The following is a 21353-nucleotide window of genomic DNA, read 5'->3' as shown; positions in this document are numbered from 1 at the left end:
GCCAAAAGGCCATGCTGTACTGAAAAATGGATATTACCATAGACACACACAAAGGACATAAAACTGAAGCTTGGTTTGTTTTTATTTTTCTAAATAACCATCTTAATTGCCTTAATGCCTTATTCTTAATGTTAAACACATGTTTTAAAATTTAGTCCTTATATAATTTGTATTCCCAGAGTATACAATTTCAAGATGGTGATCATCCATGATTATTTAATTACATCTGAACTTATCAAAAGCTATTACCTTAAACTTACTATAAAAGCATCAACCAGTTATGAATGTCCATATTTTTCTATATAATTAATGTGCTGTAAACTATAATCAGCAGCACACTTGCCCAAATACAACTCTGCAGAAGTTTGAAAAATGGAGAAAACCATATTATATAATTATGCTTCCAGGACAGATCCCTGGGGAACATTTTAAGTTATTTTTATGAAATTATATTTTTCTTCATATATTTGATTTCCACCACTCAACCATTTGTAATCTACTGTATGATATATGGACCAATTCACAGCTAGTCTATAAATGATAATATCATGTGGCAATGTATAAAAGGCCTTACTTATATTTATTTATTTTTTATTTTTATTTATTATTTGTTTACCCGGAAAGTCTGACTTGGGACAAAGCCAATTTTCAGAGGAGGCTTGGTTAGAAATGTTCCAGGTGCATGTCTTTGAACTTACTTCCAAATATATGAATATATGTTTTTTCCCCTTGATCTAAATTTGTGGCTATAACATTATAACATGATTTCATACTTGTCAATGTGGATGTACTACTCTGAAACCATGCTGTATTGCATTATTGTGCCTAACATATTAATTTATCCTTATCAAAATTAGTAATAAACAATATTCAAAAGTTTTCTCTATAGTAGATGCTGTATCTGTATATCTGTTATCTATCTTTATCTGTATATCTATTATCTATCTGTATCTGTATATCTATTATCTATCTATCCTATCTATCTACCTATCTATCTATCTATCTATCTATCTGACACCTTAATGATTATGTACATCACCTGCTTTTAAAGATCCTGGGTTTCTGAAGTGTAGCCAGACTATACACTTATGCTATGCTGATGAGGTCAACAAATAGACTAAAACATACATAAAGTGGAGTTAGGCTTTATTGGCTTGAATATAACCATAAAGGCTTAAAAAGTAAAAAAAGGCATAGGCACTTAGAAACCCATTTAGCTGAAACACTAGATGTCCTTAAAGGGTGTTTGCTTATATCCCATGTGCTTCCATTACATGACATTTAAAGTATTACACAGTGAAAGCTTGAGTTTGCCTGGGTTTTATTGCAATTTTTACTGAATAGTTTGTGTGACATATTTTACCCTTTGATTTGGATATCTGTATACATGTACAGGTGCGCACACACACGCACACAGGCACGCACGCATGCACACACACACACACACACACACACACACACACACACACACACACACACACACACACACACACACACACACACTCACACACACACACACACACACACACACACACACACACACACACACACACTCACATATGGCTAGATAGACAGATAAATAGACAGATAGATAGATAGAGAGACAGATACATGGGAAAACATCAGTATCAACAACACTTTCATCACATGCTAATCAGTAAAAGTAATTTAGGACAATTGTTATAGGAAGTGGAGAGTTCTTCATAACAGCCAATATGCTTCACAGTGGAGTGAGGCCAGTGTCCATACTGCCTACTTATTTTCTCTCTGCTGTTGTGTCAATTTGGAGTAAATCTGTTTAACTCTGGGGGTGTGTAGTGGGGCTTCCCCCTTTAAGAAAAAAATATCAACAATTTATGTCATTATTTTTTTTTTCAAGCAGTACTCAATGAAAGAGTTTTAGATCAAGAGGCATAAACCCATAAATATGTATCTATCTGTGTAAATACATAGATAGACAGACAGATATATATTTATGAGTATATGCTGAATTATTAGAATGCAAAGGTATCAAAACTGTTGTGATCTACACTGCGTTCTGAAATTAAGTCCACTGAAAAACTCAAAAGATACAAAAAAAATTGACTGTAAAAGAAAATATAAAGGTTTTTTTTTGCAATTGGAACACAAAAGCCCCACCTCACATTGAGTTCAAATTAGTATGGATAGTGTCAGTGTTACAGAAAGAGTTTTTGAAAGATAAGGGCTGGATTAGAGTTAGGTACAGGAGCAGGATTAGGGTTAGCTTCTCCCCCGATACCACCTTACTAATGTTTGATAACAGTAAACCTAACCTTGCACTTACCTTTCAAAAACATCCATAACATTACTATTAATCTATGAAGCTTGGACAAGCAGAAGCACATGGAAGCACATATCTACACAAACACACACACACACACACACACACACACACACACACACACACACACACACACACACACACACACACACTACAACTATGCCCTCACTCAACCCTAACCTAAATGTAACCCACCTACACTTGTACACACCAATGAATCCTGTAATGCTGAAATATTCAGAATATCTTAAGGTTTCATTCAGGCTTTCCCACACCTACACTTATCTTACCCATAAGTATTTGGTATTCCATTCAGACGAAATTTTAAATTTAAATGAACAGAACAAACTGCCACCTTTCATTACAATTCACTCCACCAGTCAGCAATCAATTAGACAGACTGAATGACATTCATAAATATATATATATATATATATATATATATATATATATATATATATATATATATAAATATATTTGTGCACACACGAGTTTATAATGAATAATCACTGGTGAGTTTCTTCAAAACAAACATTGAACAAACTCGCCTGCAATACCATTAGTTGCAACTAAAATCATTGCAAAAAAGTAACCACAAATGTAAACCAATAGGTTATATTTGTGAATACAAAAAATAAATCAAAAATTTTTATATGACGGCTTTGCTCACTTTAAACTTGAAAATTAAACATACTAACTCCAGCATCACACAAACTCAAAAAATGATAAAAATTCTTGAATTATGTAACAGTGGTTATAATGAACTTTGACCATTACATAATTCAACAAATTCTACCAGTGACATGAAACAATATATGGTTTACCTTTAAAAACTTGAAACGCACATTGTTGAGAGACAATTGTGTGGAAGTATGTTTTCAAGTTTTCAGATACCTGAATAGAAATGCACTGAATATGCAATGAGCAACTGCACATTGACATTCTCTTACTGCAGATTCGGCATTGTAGGTGCGAAGTGCACTATAGTGGGGATCGGGAAGTGGACCCTTTCCCCAATGCAGTGCGACCTCGAAGTTAGAATAATAAAGTAGGGGGTTGTGGGGAGTGCAGGGGGGCTTGCCCCCGTGCAGTACGATCTGTATTCATAATTGTAGTTGAAAATCAGCAAATCTGGTTTTCAATTTGCTGATTTTCGAACATTGGTACAGTTCAGAATGACAGTTTTCGGCATTCCGGTTCACACAAAGAGCCATTTGGCAGGTTGATTTTCAACCTTTCAAAGGTAAACCACAATATATATGGGTCTACTTCATTTGATAGAAAGTACATTTCACTGAAACACATTTGATAGAAGTCTCATTTCACTGAAATTCATTTCCCTGTTCACAATTCACTAAAAGCTCACTTCACTGAAAACTCATTTGACTGAAACTCATTTCATTGAAAGGTATATGCCCTCTTCCGCACTGTAATGCGACCCTGGAGTTAGTATATATAGCAAGGGTGGTGTGGGTGGTGTAGCCACAATAATCTTACTCCTTACAACAGATGCCCATTTAAAAATTCATCACTTCCACCTAAACAGACCCCATCTGAACCACAAAACCACATCCATCAACTCCCCTCACTTCCAAACTACTCACTTGGAAATATCATCAGCATTCTTAAAGAATACTATCTTTGTCCTACTAACCCAAAAATAGCCCCTATAAAATCATCACCAGAAAACATTTCCTTCCAATATCATAAACACATATCCAAACTCTATCACACACTAATCAGTGTAGCTGCTAAACACATAAGTGGTAATATACATCCAAACCCAGGACATGATTACATCCCCTCAATCAACCCTCAAGTACAAAATATATTTAACTTATCTCATAAAAGCTCTGACTTGTTACTTCTAAATTTAAATCTCAGAAGTGCTGTTAATAAGATCCAAGAACTACATTCCACTTCTCTGCAAATACAACTATCTTAACTGAGACCTGGCTGAAACCACACATTTCAGATAATGAAATCATCCCACCAGGGTACAACATACTTAGAAATGAAAGAAGGCACCACCAACCAGGAATGAACACGAACCAATAAAGGATCCAAAAACAGTTTATTCCACAAACGCTAGTACAGTTCCAACATGTTTTCGTCATCAACTTCCTCAGTGAATGAAAAGCAACCACTGAACAACCCTATATATACACAAACCTATTAACATCAATTAAATCAATAAATCAATTCTTAAAACAGTTAATCAATTAGTTAATTATTCTAAAATGAACATTTTCACAAAGTAAAATTCGTACATTTAATAATTTAATTAAAACCACATCTAATAGTCACACCAATTTTAGAATTCATCCAAAACTTTTAATAAATAAAATAAAATAAAATAAAATAAGAATAAAAACATTTGATTCAGACAATCTTTTAACTTGTAATATAATGTGTTTGTCTCCATCAAATGGTGAAACTAAATATGGCATTTAAATTAATAAAAAATGTATGTACATAATCTGTATAAAAGCTTGTAAGAATGAGTTTAAATGATTATTTTGAGTTGACTTTAAATGAAACAGGTCTAATTTTAAGTACAGGTGCAAGAGATACCATTTCATTAAGACCCGGAGGTCTACTAGAATCCAACACAAGTTGACAATAAAGCTCCCTATACTCAACAAGTGTTTCCCACATACCACCTCTTGGACTCATCTCAACCACTTCCAAAATGAAAAATTGAAAGCCAGATGTTTTACAAGTGGTGGTGTGCTTGTATAGTGCATTTTTCTCATTTTTTGTTCTTATTTCATATAGATGCTCATAGATCCTCTGCTTTAATTTCCTTTCACTTTTCCCAATGTAAAATGATTCACATACCTTGCAAGTTGCTATGTAAACAATCCCTTTGGTGTTACAGTTAGCATAAGTATTCAACATTAATTTCTTTTTCCTAGAATTTAAATAAATAAAGTCTCCTGTTGATAAAAATGTACAATAATTGCAACACCCACATTTATATAAACCCTTCTTCTCTCTTTTACCACTCAATATATTACCTTGATCTGAGCCCCTCTCTAATATATTTTTAATGGTGTTACCTTTTCTGTATATGTAAACCAGTTCTTTTTCAAAAATATACTTCAAGTCTGAAATTTTCGAAAAGTTGTTCCATTCTTTGTCAAAGATTTTCTTGATGCCTCTAGAATTACCGTCATAGGTTGTAATCAAACTAGATGTGTAATCTTCTTTTGGTTTGGTTACTTCTTTTGTTCCATCCAAGATTTGAGTTTTACCTAAAATAGGCGCAAATCTATCATTTCTGTTTTTACACACTTCTTCTGAAATTTTATCAAAAAATTCCCCAGGATATCCTCTGTTTAAAAACAGTTCTCTGAGTGTTCTTACCTCACTTAAAAACACCTCATCTTCAGAGGTTATCCTGCTTAACCGTACTAACTGTCCCTTTACCACCCCTTTTTTCTGATGTGGTGGATGGGAACTAGTATAGTACAAATAAGAATTGGAAAAGGTTTCTTTCCTGTAAACCTTAGATGCAAAATGACCATTGTTTTTGGTAATGTGAACATCAAGGTAAGTTAGTTCATGTTGATTAAAATTGAAAGTAAACTCAAGAAAATCTGTAGTGTTGTTCACATATTCTACTATCTTATCAAAATTTTCATGTTCACCAATCCATAAAAAACATAAATCGTCCAGAAATCGACCGTATAAAATCCAATAACCCTGGTAGGGTGAATTCAAAAGATATTTATTTTCCCAGTAAATCATAATAATGTTAGCATATGTGGGAGCACAATGTGCCCCCATGGCTACTCCCTTTTCTTGTTTAAAATATTCACCCTGAAAGTATATAGATAAGAATAAGAATATTTTTGGACGATTTATGTTTTTTATGGATTGGCGAACATGAAAACTTTGATAAGTTAGTAGAATATGTGAACAACACTACAGATTTTCTTGAGTTTACTTTCAATTTTAATCAACATGAACTAACTTACCTTGATGTTCACATTACCAAAAACAATGGTCATTTTGCATCTAAGGTTTACAGGAAAGAAACCTTTTCCAATTCTTTTTTGTACTATACTAGTTCCCATCCACCACATCAGAAAAAAGGGGTGGTAAAGGGACAGTTAGTACGGTTAAGCAGGATGACCTCTGAAGATGAGGTGTTTTTAAGTGAGGTAAGAACACTCAGAGAACTATTTTTAAACAGAGGATATCCTGGGGAATTTTTTGATAAAATTTCAGAAGAAGTGTGTAAAAACAGAAATGATAGATTTGCCCCTATTTTAGGTAAAGCTCAAATCTTGGATGGAACAAATGAAGTAACCAAACCAAAAGAAGATTACACATCTAGTTTGTGGGTGTTGCAATTATTGTACATTTTTATCAACAGGAGACTTTATTTATTTAAATTCTAGGAAAAAGAAATTAATGTTGAATACTTATGCTAACTGTAACACCAAAGGGATTGTTTACATAGCAACTTGCAAGGTATGTGAATCATTTTACATTGGGAAAAGTGAAAGGAAATTAAAGCAGAGGATCTACGAGCATCTATATGAAATAAGAACAAAAAATGAGAAAAATGCACTATACAAGCACACCACCACTTGTAAAACATCTGGCTTTCAATTTTTCATTTTGGAAGTGGTTGAGATGAGTCCAAGGGGTGGTATGTGGGAAACACTTGTTGAGTATAGGGAGCTTTATTGGCAACTTGTGTTGGATTCTAGTAGACCTCCGGGTCTTAATGAAATGGTATCTCTTGCACCTGTACTTAAAATTAGATCTGCCAAACTTTAACTTCTTTCACTGTTTCATTAATTTAATATATATAGGATGTAGTGAAAACATTCATTTAAAGTCAATTCAAAATAATCATTTAAACTCATTCTTACAAGCTTTTATACAGATTATGTACATACATTTTTTATTAATTTAAATGCCATATTTAGTTTCACCACTTGATGGAGACAAACACATTATATTACAAGTTAAAAGATTGAATCAAATGTTTTTATTCTTATTTTATTTTATTTTATTTTATTTATTAAAAGTTTTGGATGAATTCTAAAATTGGTGTGACTATTAGATGTGGTTTTAATTAAATTATTAAATGTACAAATTTTACTTTGTGAAAATGTTCATTTTAGAATAATTAACTAATTGATTAACTGTTTTAAGAATTGATTTATTGATTTAATTGATGTTAATAGGTTTGTGTATATATAGGGTTGTTCAGTGGTTGCTTTTCATTCACTGAGGAAGTTTATGACGAAAACGTGTTGGAACTGTACTAGCGTTTGTGGAATAAACTGTTTTTGGATCCTTTATTGGTTCGTGTTCATTCCTGGTTGGTGGTGCCTTCTTTCGTTTCTTGGTTGTTTTTTCACCATTGGTCCCTGCTTTTGGTGTACAACATACTTAGGACAGACAGAAAGGGAAAAGAGGTGGAGGAGTAGCCATTGTATTTAAGAATAACCGCTCACTGCAGCCTCTAAGTCTCAGTATACCAAATTACACCAAACCGAAATACTTCTGACCAAACTACAAGTCAACCAGAAGAAGTATATAACCATAATAACCACCTATATCCCACCAGGTAATAATGTCACTACTATAGAATACATCCTCTAATACATTTCAAATACCATTGCCCAAGAAACTATCACCATGGGCGATTTCAACACTGACTGGAGGACCCGTAGCTCACAAAATAACAGCAGTCACATCAACCTCTATGGATTCACACAAATTATAAAAAGTCCAACCAGAATCAACAATCCTCGACTGGATACTGACTAACAAACACAACCTATACCAAAACGCCAGATGTCTACCAGACAGTCTTAGCAATCACATGCCAACCTACCTCCTCAGGCAACATAGCAACCCTATTAAACATACGATTTATCACCAAACCCATAATAAGAAAAAATTTAACTCCCAAGATGTAATGACAACTCTAAAAAAATGCAGCTGGACTCCTATTAAGAACTTGCCCCTAGATGATGCAATAGAACATTTTAAGAATACTTTCCTTAACATTCTTAACAGTATGCCACCTCCTAGAACAGTCTGAGTTAAGGTAAATTATACACCATGGCTTACCAATGAAACTAGAGTCCTACTTAAACAAAGGGACAAGAGTTGCCAAGTACGGCACACTAGTAAAACTGTACCAAATCAGGTAGCATACCAGCAGATTAGGAACCCAGTCAAACACTGAATTAAACTAAACAAAAAATTACTACACCAATTTAGAAAGGAAACAGCAAAGAAATTCACAAAACATTTGGAGTACAATCAATAATATACTTCTTCCTGGACAAGCCTCAACCCCTCCCCCAATATACCAGCCAGCTCATTTACCATTACATAACAATTTAATAAATATTTCACTGAAGATATACTATCTCTAGCCAACAATAATCAGCCCTATCACTGTTCAACACCCAAACCAACAAACAATACTAACAATACTTTCACATTCCAACCCATCTCCACAAAGCTGTAGAAAAACTACTAAAAAAACTGAAACCTACCACACTTGCAGCTGATAACTTACCAGATGAATACCTAAAAACAGCAGCAGAAGCCATTTCCTACCCTGTCTCAATTCGTATTAATCTGTCAGTTCTTGAACAATATGTCTCATCTAGCAGGAAAAATCTCACATATAATTCCCTTACATAAAGGTGGAAATTCAACTGAACTCACAAATTATAGGTCCATTGCCACTCTTTCTACACTATCCAAGCTACAAGAAAGGTGCATTCATTCACAACTTTTACAATATCACACAAACAATAACCTACTGGCCAAATCCCAAAATAACTTCAGACCCTATCATAGTACCACAAATGCCCTCCTCAGCTTTACCAACACCATCAATCAATTCAGAAATGAAGAAAAATAGTTTCATCAGTCTTTCTAGATACATCTAAGTCCTTTAATACAGTTTCCCACCACAAGCTTCTGACTGTTCTCACCAACCTAAATCTCAGCCCCCCTGCCGTCACATGGTTTTAAAGTTACCTAGCAGGCTGCCAGCAGGCAGTCAAGTGACTACAAGACCTACCTCTCCCTTACTCCTAGTTACACTAGGAGTCCCACAGGGATCCATTCTTAGTCCTCTTACTTCAGTATCTTTACTAATGACCTCAGCACTGCCACCCCCCATCTTCCATTATCCAATATTCTGATGACTCTACATGTACATGTATATGTGCCACATCCACCATAAAACAGCTTCCAAACATAACCCAAATGTTCCCCACTGAAATTGAACAATGTCTGACCAATTACCAGCTCATACTTAACTAACAAAACCAAGCTCATGATATTACAACTCACCAGACCCTCAGACCCCCTCACCTACCTTCTATATCTCGACATGCAGTAATATAAAAATTACTTGAGAACCACAAGCAAAGCTACTAGGGGTCATAATTGATAATAAACTAAGATTTGACTTACACATGGTACAAACAATTAAGAAAATACACAAAAAATGGGGACATTATACAGAAATAAGAAATTCTAACAGATAGTTCTAGGAGAGCTGTTGCCAGAACCCACCTACTGTCAACACTACTCTATGCCTCACCCATACTTATCATTCTTATAATGACTGACTTAGATAAACTAGAAAATTCTATAACAGAATAGCTAAATTTGCCACAAACTCTCCACATATGACAATCCATTGCTTCACCTTACCTCTGGTACGCAGGTTTTGCTTCTTTTTTTTTTATTTCTGCTTCAGTTTTTGAACTTTTAAATTTTCGATGTTATGGTCTCAGCCATATTGTCTTTGAACATTTAAAAGTTCGATCTACTGAAGTAGCTCCATATATATATATATATATATATATATATATATATATATATATATATATATATATAGTCTAGCCACTTATATCACAGCATCTGTTTTAACATTATCACTGGATTACTGTTGTCCAACATTTAGCTGAGATGTCCAAAGATACAAAGACATGGCTGAAAGGAATAAACGCAAGGTGCAAGATGTTATGTACTTGTTTTCACTTTAGTCCTATATGATCAACTTTACCATAAGGTAATTCATTAGGATCTATTACACAACCAACTTCTCATCCACCTTATAATGCAGGGATTAACTTGACCTGTTATTAAGCTCTTTATGGTACCAATATTATACAGGATATCACATACATTAGCAAAATTTAGAAAGCAAATATTACTGAAAGAACTGAATCTAAAGCAGCATTATTGGTTTGCAGAAGTCTACAAAGTTAGTGTTGGTGGACCCACCGTTGAGAAATGGACATGTATATTTTAATTTTAATTGGCAATGTACATTTTATTAGAACAGGGCAATACATGCCAGATTGAACAAATGAGTGTTTAAGAAATGGATACATTTGTTTTTTGGATTTCTGTAATCTGTAAGTTGCTCAGTAGCAATTTTTTTTAGTTAGCAAATGACTTTACTGCCACACATGCTAACACTTAGAATAATGTAATTATGATTGCTGAAACATTGTGTTTTATTCCTTGTTTAGCACAAGTGCCAACAAGTGACTAAAATGTGCAGTTTCAAACAGACTGATTGTATAGTTTTTGTCAGTATATTATTCTTTCCAGAATAAAGTAGAATATGATCTCTAGCTCGCAATCTCTTGCACTGAATGGAAATAGATGATCAAGAAGATGTACACTTTCTATAAGTGCAGTATTTATATAGTTATTGATTTTTTTCTTTGTTAATGAGATAAGTGGTCTTAAACAGGACCCTTTTCAGGTACTTCCTGGCCCACATGGCAGACACACAACAGTTACACAAATTGCAAATTCATGTTGACACAAGAGAAGTGTTACTTAGCAGCAGCTGTGAATAAATGCAGTTGACTGCATGCAACAGTGACAGTACTAACATTCTGTATAATGTGTTTGATCAACATTTAGAAAAAAACTTTCATTAAGTTATGCAAACAATGAATAAATGCATTATTAGAAAAACATTCAGTAAGTCATGTAAACAAATTAAAATGTAAATATTTGCAAAGTATAATGGTATTACTATACCCGAAGAGAAAAAGAAACAAGAAAAAAGCTACATGGTGTTGAGACTTAAGTATATATATCTTTACATATGTACTCAGCAGTCCACAGGATTAGACATACATTGATTGAATTTCATAGAATCAGCCCTGAAAATGAAGATGGAGGTAAAGAAAAAGTAAAATACATTTCTGAAACAGCTGCGTGTGTATTCTTGGTATAAATGGAACTGTAGTGTCTTTGTGTATTCTTGGTATAAATGGAACTGTAGTTTCTTTGTGTATTCTTGGTATAAATGGAACTGTAGTGTCTTTGTGTATTCTTGGTATAAATGGAACTGTAGTGTCTTTGTGTATTCTTGGTATAAATGGAACTGTAGTGTCTCTGTGTATTCTTGGTATAAATGGAACTGTAGTGTCTTTGTGTATTCTTGGTATAAATGGAACTGTAGTGTATTTGTGTATTCTTGGTATAAATGGAACTGTAGTGTCTTTGTGTATTCTTGGTATAAATGGAACTGTAGTGTATTTGTGTATTCTTGGTATAAATGGAACTGTAGTGTCTTTGTGTATTCTTGGTATAAATGGAACTGTAGTGTCTTTGTGTATTCTTGGTATAAATGGAACTGTAGTGTCTTTGTGTATTCTTGGTATAAATGGAACTGTAGTGTCTTTGTGTATTCTTGGTATAAATGGAACTGTAGTGTCTTTGTATATTCTTGGTATAAATGGAACTGTAGTGTCTTTGTGTATTCTTGGTATAAATGGAACTGTAGTGTCTTTTTGAAGAGTAAGATGTTGTCTAGCTCATTTAGTTCCAGTGCAAGTATTCCATGCTGTTGGGGCTAGTTGATGAATAGGTGCTTTATGGTTGACAGGACTAAATTCTGGGTTATTAAGATTGGATTTGCTACTATTATGAAGTCTCTTCATTGAAAAGATAATGAGTTTGTTGGGGCTGGCAGTAATGTTCTTTCAGTAGCGTGAATGAGAGCATATTAAAATGGCACATGCCTCTGGCACAACAGCTAACCATTTAGCTGTTTTCTATAGCATGGCAATGATGTTAAGCTGGTTTAGCAAGAGACATGAACCTAAAAATCTTATTTTCAGTGGTCTGCAGTAGAGTTAGGTTTTGGCCAGATCGAGAGACAGATTAGCAATGATGAGTAAGTTGTGTGCAGTTCTGAGGACTGTTATATTCATGGTAATGAATGTTCGTACTTCTGGGGTGAAAAGGTGAGACATTTTATAAACTAATTTGAGTTGTTGTAAGACTGACCTTGTAGTGTTTTTCAGATGCACAGGTAAGACAAGGTGAAGGGTCAGATTTGACAGGTTCAAGGGGTTAGATGGCATAACTGACAGATGTGAAGTACCACAGATAAAACACTTCAGTGCTTCAGCCATGATCAGAAATACTGTACCATGTGCTTCATGTGTGGTATTATAACTGTAGCAAGCTGTTTGCAAAATTTGTAGCCATTTGTAGCAAGTGTTTTGCTTCTTAGTAGAAGAGTTTTGTTTTCTGAACTGTAAGACAAACTGTACAGGGAATCAAATAACTTAACTATGGTTTTGGTGTTTTGATGTGGTTATGGCAGGAGAATGAGTCAATGAGTAGTACCCCTACATATTTATTCTGCCTGGAATATGCAATAGTAGTGAATATGGTGATTAATGAGTGAAGAATCAATGCTAGCTTATTTTTTCTGGTTACTAATACCATGGTACTAGATTTGTTAGTATGTATAATTAATTTGTTTGATTGTATCCTGCTCCAGATTTTGAGGAAATCATGTAGAAGAATGTTGGTAAGGTGTGCAGGTATTTGACTATTAGTTATTGCAATGTTATCTGCATACAGAAGAACATTTAACGTGGTCAAGCCCAAGACTAAACTGCTGCTGTACAAGAAGAACAGCAGTTTTTTGTGGATCTGCACTAGTGACTGTATCAACCTCTGATTTGGAGTTTGGTCCTAAGCCTGCAAATCCACAATACAGATAACTGACAAACCAGTCTGATACATCTGTGAAGAAGTCATAGTCTTGAAGGTTTTTGTCAATAAGTTGTCATCTACAATTTCAAATGTTTTTTTAAGGTCAAGAAATATTGCTCCTCTAAATAGCCTTTTCTCCTTATCAATGTAAATATGTGAAGTAAGCACAAATATGGCAGTTTTTGTACTATACTTGGGCAAAGGCCACAATATATCTCAGTAAGAAGATCAAAGTTTTGTACATAGTTAGCAACTGACAGATAAACTTTTCTACATTTTTTCAAGTTGGCAAATATATGCATTAGGTCTGTAATCTGCTGCAGATTTTGAAAAGGATCTTTTGACAGAGGTAAGATTAGGGTCAGCTTAAAACATGGGGAAACTAGAGAAGAGATAAGTTAAAATGAGGCATAGAGGTTAGTGAGGATAGGGGCTCAGTTATTTATAATCATTGGGTATAGGTAGTGAAAGTGGAGGTTAAACTTATGTTCTACTGATTTTAAATACTCTACAACTGTTTAGAAGAATAGTTTTTGACTGTAGAAAGGAGGATAGTCAGCACATTTCTGCAAGGAAAGAGTAGATTGTATAGAGTTTGAGGAAGTAAGTTAGAGTAGGTATAGAACAATGTAAGCTTTTCCAGTAGGGAATATAGATTCACTTTTATATCAGCAGTTATTTGCTCAGAGATGATTGCTGTTGTTCTTAAATTGGAGAAAAGATGCTTAGAGCTGCCTAGGTCAGCGATTTAATGATTCCTGCAATGATCATCATTGGCGGCTTTAGTGGTGATTTTAATAATTTGTTTCACTTTACAATCTTATCCATATTTACATCTTTTTTCCACTCTTCCAAGCATTATTTATTTGTTTTATGGACTTCCAGATAGAAGCAATCTGATGTTCAGTTCTGAGCTGTTTAGTATACACGTAAACATTCACACCAAAGTGCATCAGACTCTAAATCTTTTAAAATGATTATGTTTGTGTGTTAGTATTAATTTTACTTTCCATGTTTTGATTTAATAGGTATGGAGACATGAGAGGAGCTGTTGGTGCATCAATCAGAAATATGTGGTACAACCTTGGTAAGGATGCCTTCTCTTATTTGTGGTTTATTAAATGACATATTTTGTGGACTCATTACCTACAATTTATATACAAATATACATCTATCTATCTGTCTGTATGTCTCTCTAACTTCTGATAATAGAGGATTACTTTTAATGAGTGCTGTATGTTTTACAGGTCAGACCTTCAAAACAAAGATTTTAGTGATCACAGTCTATAATCATTCATTTAAACAGTACGGTGTTGGTATATCTATACCACTGATGTATGGTAGGGATTACTTGTCCTTAAAATATGGTAAAACTTGATATATATTTATACATGTGAGATATTTAGGATCACTAAAATATTTCGTATCCATCTAGCAATCAAAGGGCAGATCTGTTCTTTATTAATGTTTTGGGCATTATGCAGTTCAACAATTAGAAAATTATTTTCAAGAAAAATTGCATGCACTATAATGTAACAGAAAGACATTAATGGAGTAAGGTATGAAAGTTACTCAATACCAGTAATATTTATACTTCTGCATTTTAAATTAGTGACTGCATTTTAGTGAAGTACTGTTAATATTTGTTGCCAAACACATTACATTTAAGTATGAAGGTTTAATAGATTTCTTTGTGTTGTGTCTCATTCAGCTCAAGCTGGATAAAACCGAATGGTCAAAACAAAGTCACCCTCAACTCATAAACCTCCTTTCTTACATATACTAACTCCATACTTGTACAACAGAAAAAATATAAAAAGAAATGTAAAGGGAAACACTGCAGGCATTCAAACAGAATGCATACTAGCTGTTAACTCTTATTCAGCTGTGTTTAGGATGTGAAGGAGAGTTTACACTTTCTCATCTTTACTCTCGATGAACAATATGTTAAGGAAGTATGTGTTTACATGACAATCAAGAAGATAGAACATAGAACATAGCACTGCATGGATACACAGCAAGACAGATAGTGAGACTGGCAAGATACCCTCACATAAGTGTTTAAATAAGCCTGAATGGTAAAAGTCTCAGGCTCAAGCACATAAAGTGGTGTCACATACGTTATAAATCCCTTTAAGTAGAAATAGAATTGTAATTCATTCTCTGAGAAACTTACATAAATGTGTTCACACACATGGCTTAAATCCATAAATATTATTATTAAATGCACTACATACTCAATTAAGTAAAAGGCAACTCATTCTGTCAGAAAGAGTTAAATATCTCTCGGATCACAAGTTTGTTTTCTCCCAATCAATTCTATCATTCAGTCAGTCTATCTATCTAAACCTTCTGATGAGTCAAAATATCTTGTATCACCCACCACACCACAATATGTTAGTTTTATACCTTGGTATGTTATTGTTCCTTTTTTCAGTTACATTTTGATACTTAGTTTGGTTTCATGATTACATTCATGCACTATACTGCTAGATTTTATATCTTTATTGTTTAACTTTCCATGAGACTGACTGCTATTTTCTGTGGTAGAACCCACAGTACAGATTGAGGATCACATGGGTATGCTCATCTACAAGGGGTACATAGCCAGTTTATTACATTATTTGGAGGCATGACTGTGTATTGCAAATGCCCATTGAATGCTAACCCCCTGGATGCCCACAAGAATGTGTAAGGAAGGTAGGGTCATAAAGAAAAAAAAAACAACCCTTCTTACAGATCATGGCACAACTCCTAGTCCACGTACCTGTTTGTTAGGGAATGGATGAGCTGTGGGGCAGTCTCTCAGGGAGTGAGGGAGGGAGAGAGGGAGAGAGAGGTGCCAATGGTAAGCTTGGTGGTCAGATGAGCAGAGAAAAAATAGAGGAAAAAAATTCTTCAAGTGAAAGATGCACATGAGGTTTTTGGTGGTGTTATGAATTTATTTGTTTGCTTCCTGTGAGGAATGTGTGATACATTTTCTATTTCTAAATTTTGTAAATGTATCTTATTCAACTTTTTACTGCTTGTATCTATATATATATATATATATATATATATATATATATATATATATATATACATATTATATATGGGTCTAGGACTATTCACTGAAAGCACATTTCACTGAAAGTCAAATGACTGTGCACAAATCACTGAAAACACAATTCACTGAAACACATTTCACGTAAAGTTATATATGGACTTTTCCCTACTGTAGTGCAACCCTGTAGTTACAATATATAGTAAGGGGGGTGTGAGGGGCACCCCCCCATATTGGGGGGTGCAGGGGGTGTAGCCTCTATCATAGTTTGGATATATATTAAGTTTAAAAAAGAATAAGTTATTGAAATTGCAAGTATCCATGTGTATAGTTCAAAATATTTAAAATATTTAAAATATGTGTGCCCTCCACAACCTCCCTTACTATATATTTTAACTCCAAGGTCACACTACAGTGGGGAAAAGGCCATATATAACTTTCAGTGAAATGTGTTTCAGTGAATTGTGTTTTCAGTGAATTGAGCTTTCAGTGAGGGGGTGGGATTTGGCATAATGGTTAAGGTGTTTACCTTACAGACACAAGATGCAGGGTTTGATTCTCACATGGGATAATTGGCTAGGCTTTAAATGACCCACAAGGGTAGTTAGCCTAGTAGTAATCTATAAATCTATGAATTGTGCACAGTCAAATGTGTTTCAGTGAAACGTGCTTTCAGTTAATAGTCCTAGATATATCTATATATATATATATATCTATATATATATATATATACAGAGAGAGAGAGAGATTTATAGGTAAGATTTAAGTTTTCATGTTGTACTTGCCTTAATGGTTCATACTGCAAGTGGGCCTGTATTAGAACATCGAAGTTTCAGAACTTCAAATGTTCTGATATCGCCCCTATTAAGTGAAAATTCATAACATCGAAAATTCAGAACAGCAAATTTTTTCCTAGGGAAAAAATTTGCTGTTCCAAAACACATACACACAAGACAAGCACACCAAACAAACAGCAATCCACGCACATACACCTAAAATCTTACATCTAACCCTACACTAAATTGTACATACACCACTAACTACCCACTTACCTTAACCCAAACCCTAACCCTAATGTCCATCACTATCGCACACACACCTCACTTGTGCCCTAACCCTATCTCACCTACCCGCCCTAACCCTCACGTCCACACATTCGAACACTTACCTGACCCGTGCCCTAACCCTAACTCACCTAACCCACCCTAACCCTAGGAAAGAATTTGGTTTTCTGTAACTTTGCTATTTTCAGCTTTCGCTGAATAGGGTTCGATATTAGAACATTTGAAGTTCTGAAACTTTGATGTTCTAATATAGACCCCTGCAAGCATATAATATACAATGTAATCTACTGAATTTTTTGTGTGTACATGTGTGTGTTTTACTAACATGCAAATGCACATGCTTTCATTTTTTTTTTACTAGCTTATTAATTGTCTTTGGTTTGTACTCCAGGGCATGGTCTAAAAATGGTCCTTGATATTAGAGCTTTTTCTTTGTTATCAAACTGAAAATAAAACAAAGTAAAGTATCTGTTGCTGCTGTAGTCTTATGTTTTGATAAGTCCTAGTTTGGAGTGCAAACTCTTAGGCCTCAAAGTACTCTCTGAGAATTCTGATAATGGACATAGTTGCAGATCACCATAGCATTGGTGGGCAAGTGTCTTTAACTTGTAAATTTAATATCATGGAGAGTTTCACCTCAATGTGTTGATCTGTCAGAGGGCTTTTCAAGGATTTTTCTCCTTTTTCCCAATGTGGTGTGATCATCAATTTGGTATAGTTCCTCACATGGGGTACAAAAAAGATTATTTTCTGCTTTTTAGGGTTTTTGACTCACTAGCTTTTGATACTTATCTTACAGAAAATGGTGAGTCAAAAAGAGAGCTTTGTTTGCTTGTAGGTAAACCCGAATAATGTCCCTATGTGCATTGGTTACATAATACGGAGTAAAGTATAAAACTTTACCATTATTTGTGAGGTAAAAGTAATCACAAACTGCTTGCTTGGTATTAAAATGTGGCATATAACACCCTGTTTAAAAGGACAACAAGTTCAGAGTGAGAAGCATAAGCTGATTGTTCTTGAGTAGTCATTAACAGTTGTAGGTGCTCAAGTTTGCTTGAAATGTAGCTGGACGCAGTAATATTTTCAAATGTGTTAGCTTGTAATAGAACCACTTACATAATTATGAAAATATTTCCAGCATTAAAAAATGCCACCATGGTTTTGGAAAAAAAACTTAGCTTTTATTAATTGGCTTATAACATGGTGCCATAGATAAAAGATTTTATGTCTTTACTGCCTAGAAATAAATGTGTGAATTCCCAGACAACCAGTGTCTAATGGGATATCTGTTTCCTCCAAGGGAGTTCGTATACTAAGCAGAATATATGCTTCCACTTTTCAGTCTTTTTAAGGCAGAATCCAAATTGCTTTATGTCTGAGATCAAAACAGGTAAGGCTTACACTCACAGATGGTAGAAGTCAGAATAACGGATAGGATAATGTTGAAGCACTAAACTCCAAAAAGTAAGTAAAACCATAGAAACCCAAGCCAGCAAGAGTCGAGCACTTCCAATAAATTCACCACACTTTATTCACAGTTGTTAAGCGCTTTTTTCTCCACTACAGAGACTTCTTCAGAACAGTGTCCCACCCAAACCCAGCCATTAAAATACCCACCCCCAATTATTCAGTTAACATTTTCATTTTTTATTAAAATCTATGCACCAAGATGTAAGTTTCCACATTCATTAACCCTTGTAGTGCATTCAATAATGTGTAAATTGTGTTTTACATACATTGAATTCAATCCACAGTATAAAAATAAGTATGACCAAACTATAAATTCTTTCAAACCATAAAACTATCTATTATAGACATAAAATAATTTGTACTTTCATAAAAACCCATACCTAACCTAAAATTTGATCGAACTTTAAAACACTAGCAATACTAATAGTTTCATTGATGCCAGGGTACTGGGAGGCATTAAAATACAACTGCCATCTCAGCTCCATAACATCTAAATGGATATCTAAAATACAAACTTGTTCATCCTTCACTAACTGCTGTATGACTAAAAATTTAAAGTGATGACCTTGGTTTTCTTTGACATGTCTATAAAGGGCACTGGTACTCCTACAATGTTTCAAATCACCCAGGTGCTCATCAATCCTTAATTTAAACCTTCTGCATGTTTTACCTATATAAAATACAGAACATTCATCACACTTGGCCATGTATATAACATTAGTGCTATTGCAATTATAGTGTCCTTTAATATTAATAACCTTACCATTGACCCTAATTCTCCCTCCTGTTTCCAAAATGAATGGACAAAAGGAACACAAATTACATTTATAGTTGCCAATCTTTCTGTTAGTTTTGTTTTCATGTTTTACACCCTCCAAAATATTTTTGATAAATTTATCTCTCCTAAAGACAAGTTTCGGACTCTTACCAACGTTAGCCCCTACATTGGCATCAAATTGTAAAATCTCCCAATTACCTTTTATTACTTCGGTAATGATGTTAGCCATCCCGTTGTATGTTAAAATAAAGGTTAAATTAGCATTGATCCTATTACTATTACATCCATTACTAACCAAAAACCCATTGCCTAATATAGGCCTATAAACACCTTGTTCCCGTTTGTAAACTACTTCCTTACTGACATCACTTAAAAGGCAGTCTGGGTAATCTCTCTTTCTAAACATCTGAATGATGTGCTCAGTTTCCACCAGGAAGTCAACATTGGAACTCACCATCCTGGCTGCCCGCACCAACTGGCCTTTCACTACTGCCCTCTTTTGATGGTGTGGGTGCCAGCTACTATAATCCAAATACGAGTTGGAAAAAGTAGACTTTCTGTGGATCCTAGTATTAAAGCTCATATATGTCCAATCAATCTCTAATTCAACATCTAAATAAACAATGTTATTCCTATTGTATATACAAGTGAATTTAAGAAAATCCACAGTTTCATTAATATACAGAAGGAACTCATTTAGACTGTTTTCAGTGCCTTTCCAAATCAGAAAAAGATCATCCAAAAACCAGGTGTAGTGTATAATCTGGGACCAGACCTCCCAACCGTCCCGAGTTACTCATTTTTTACCGAGTTTTGGGGTCCCAAAGAAGGGGTGCTACGATTCCCGAGTGGCACCCCTTCAATTCCGATTTTTTAATCTATTTGTTTACATTCTGCACTTTCATAGCTGACATCATCACATGGGCGATGATGTCAGTTCCGTCAGCCTGTCGGAATTAAGCTCAGACGTGCGCACGTTAATTTTAAAGCTCAGACATGCGCTCATTAATTTTAAGTGAGTCCTTTCATTTCAAGTTTTGGATTAAGTCTGTGCAGTCCGTTCGTTTCAAGTACTGCTAACTAAGCCTTGTAGTTAAGTCCGTTTCGGGTTGTGCTGTGTCTGGGAGACTGCCGTTTAGCCATGAAAGCATATCAGTTTGCAAATGTACAGCTAGATAACCTACACCAATAATGCAGATGAGCAAACATAACCAAAAACATAAGACAACAAATATTGAAAGTAGCATCAAATTCCATATAGTGGTAAAGAACATTATCAAGACAACTGAAATAAAAGCCAAAAATGAAGGTCTGAAGAGCAATAAACACTGGTAGAAGATCACATGCAAAGCTAGAAGAGAATTTAACAAGTGTGTAGGTTTGAATAGCATGCTAGTAATTACTGGTCTTCTAGAAATCTGAGTGCTATAACTCCATGTCTACATTTCTTTGCACCCATAGAACCACATAATGATTTCTCAGTTCTTGAAAGAACCATATTTTGTTTAGCTTGGATTGGTACTCTGTTTATACTCTATGGTAGAAATGGTGTTGCAAATTAACTTTTGTTTTGTTGTTTCATAGTATAGATACCAGACCTTGTGCAAACATTGTATATTACAGGCACAGTGTTTTCAGAAAGAACTGAGTGTA

At 34.5% G+C, this 21353-nt stretch overlaps 1 protein-coding gene across 1 annotated transcript in view; it reads left to right on the top strand.

The window, feature by feature from the left end:
* LOC122795737 (dedicator of cytokinesis protein 1-like) overlaps positions 1-21353 on the top strand; it is a 2411902-nt gene that overhangs the window by 64686 nt on the left and 2325863 nt on the right. Inside the window, exon 3 of the mRNA XM_044064047.1 lies at positions 14371-14429. Within this exon, the coding sequence (XP_043919982.1) occupies positions 14371-14429 (59 nt within the window). The remainder of the gene's footprint in view (positions 1-14370; positions 14430-21353) is intronic.

Source organism: Protopterus annectens, chromosome 2.part2 (assembly GCF_019279795.1).
Source record: "Protopterus annectens isolate FY-2018-M chromosome 2.part2, PAN1.0, whole genome shotgun sequence".
Classification (NCBI taxonomy): Eukaryota; Metazoa; Chordata; order Ceratodontiformes; family Protopteridae; genus Protopterus; species Protopterus annectens.
Note: the sequence above shows the minus strand (reverse complement) of the source record. Positions and strands in the feature narration are given on the sequence as shown.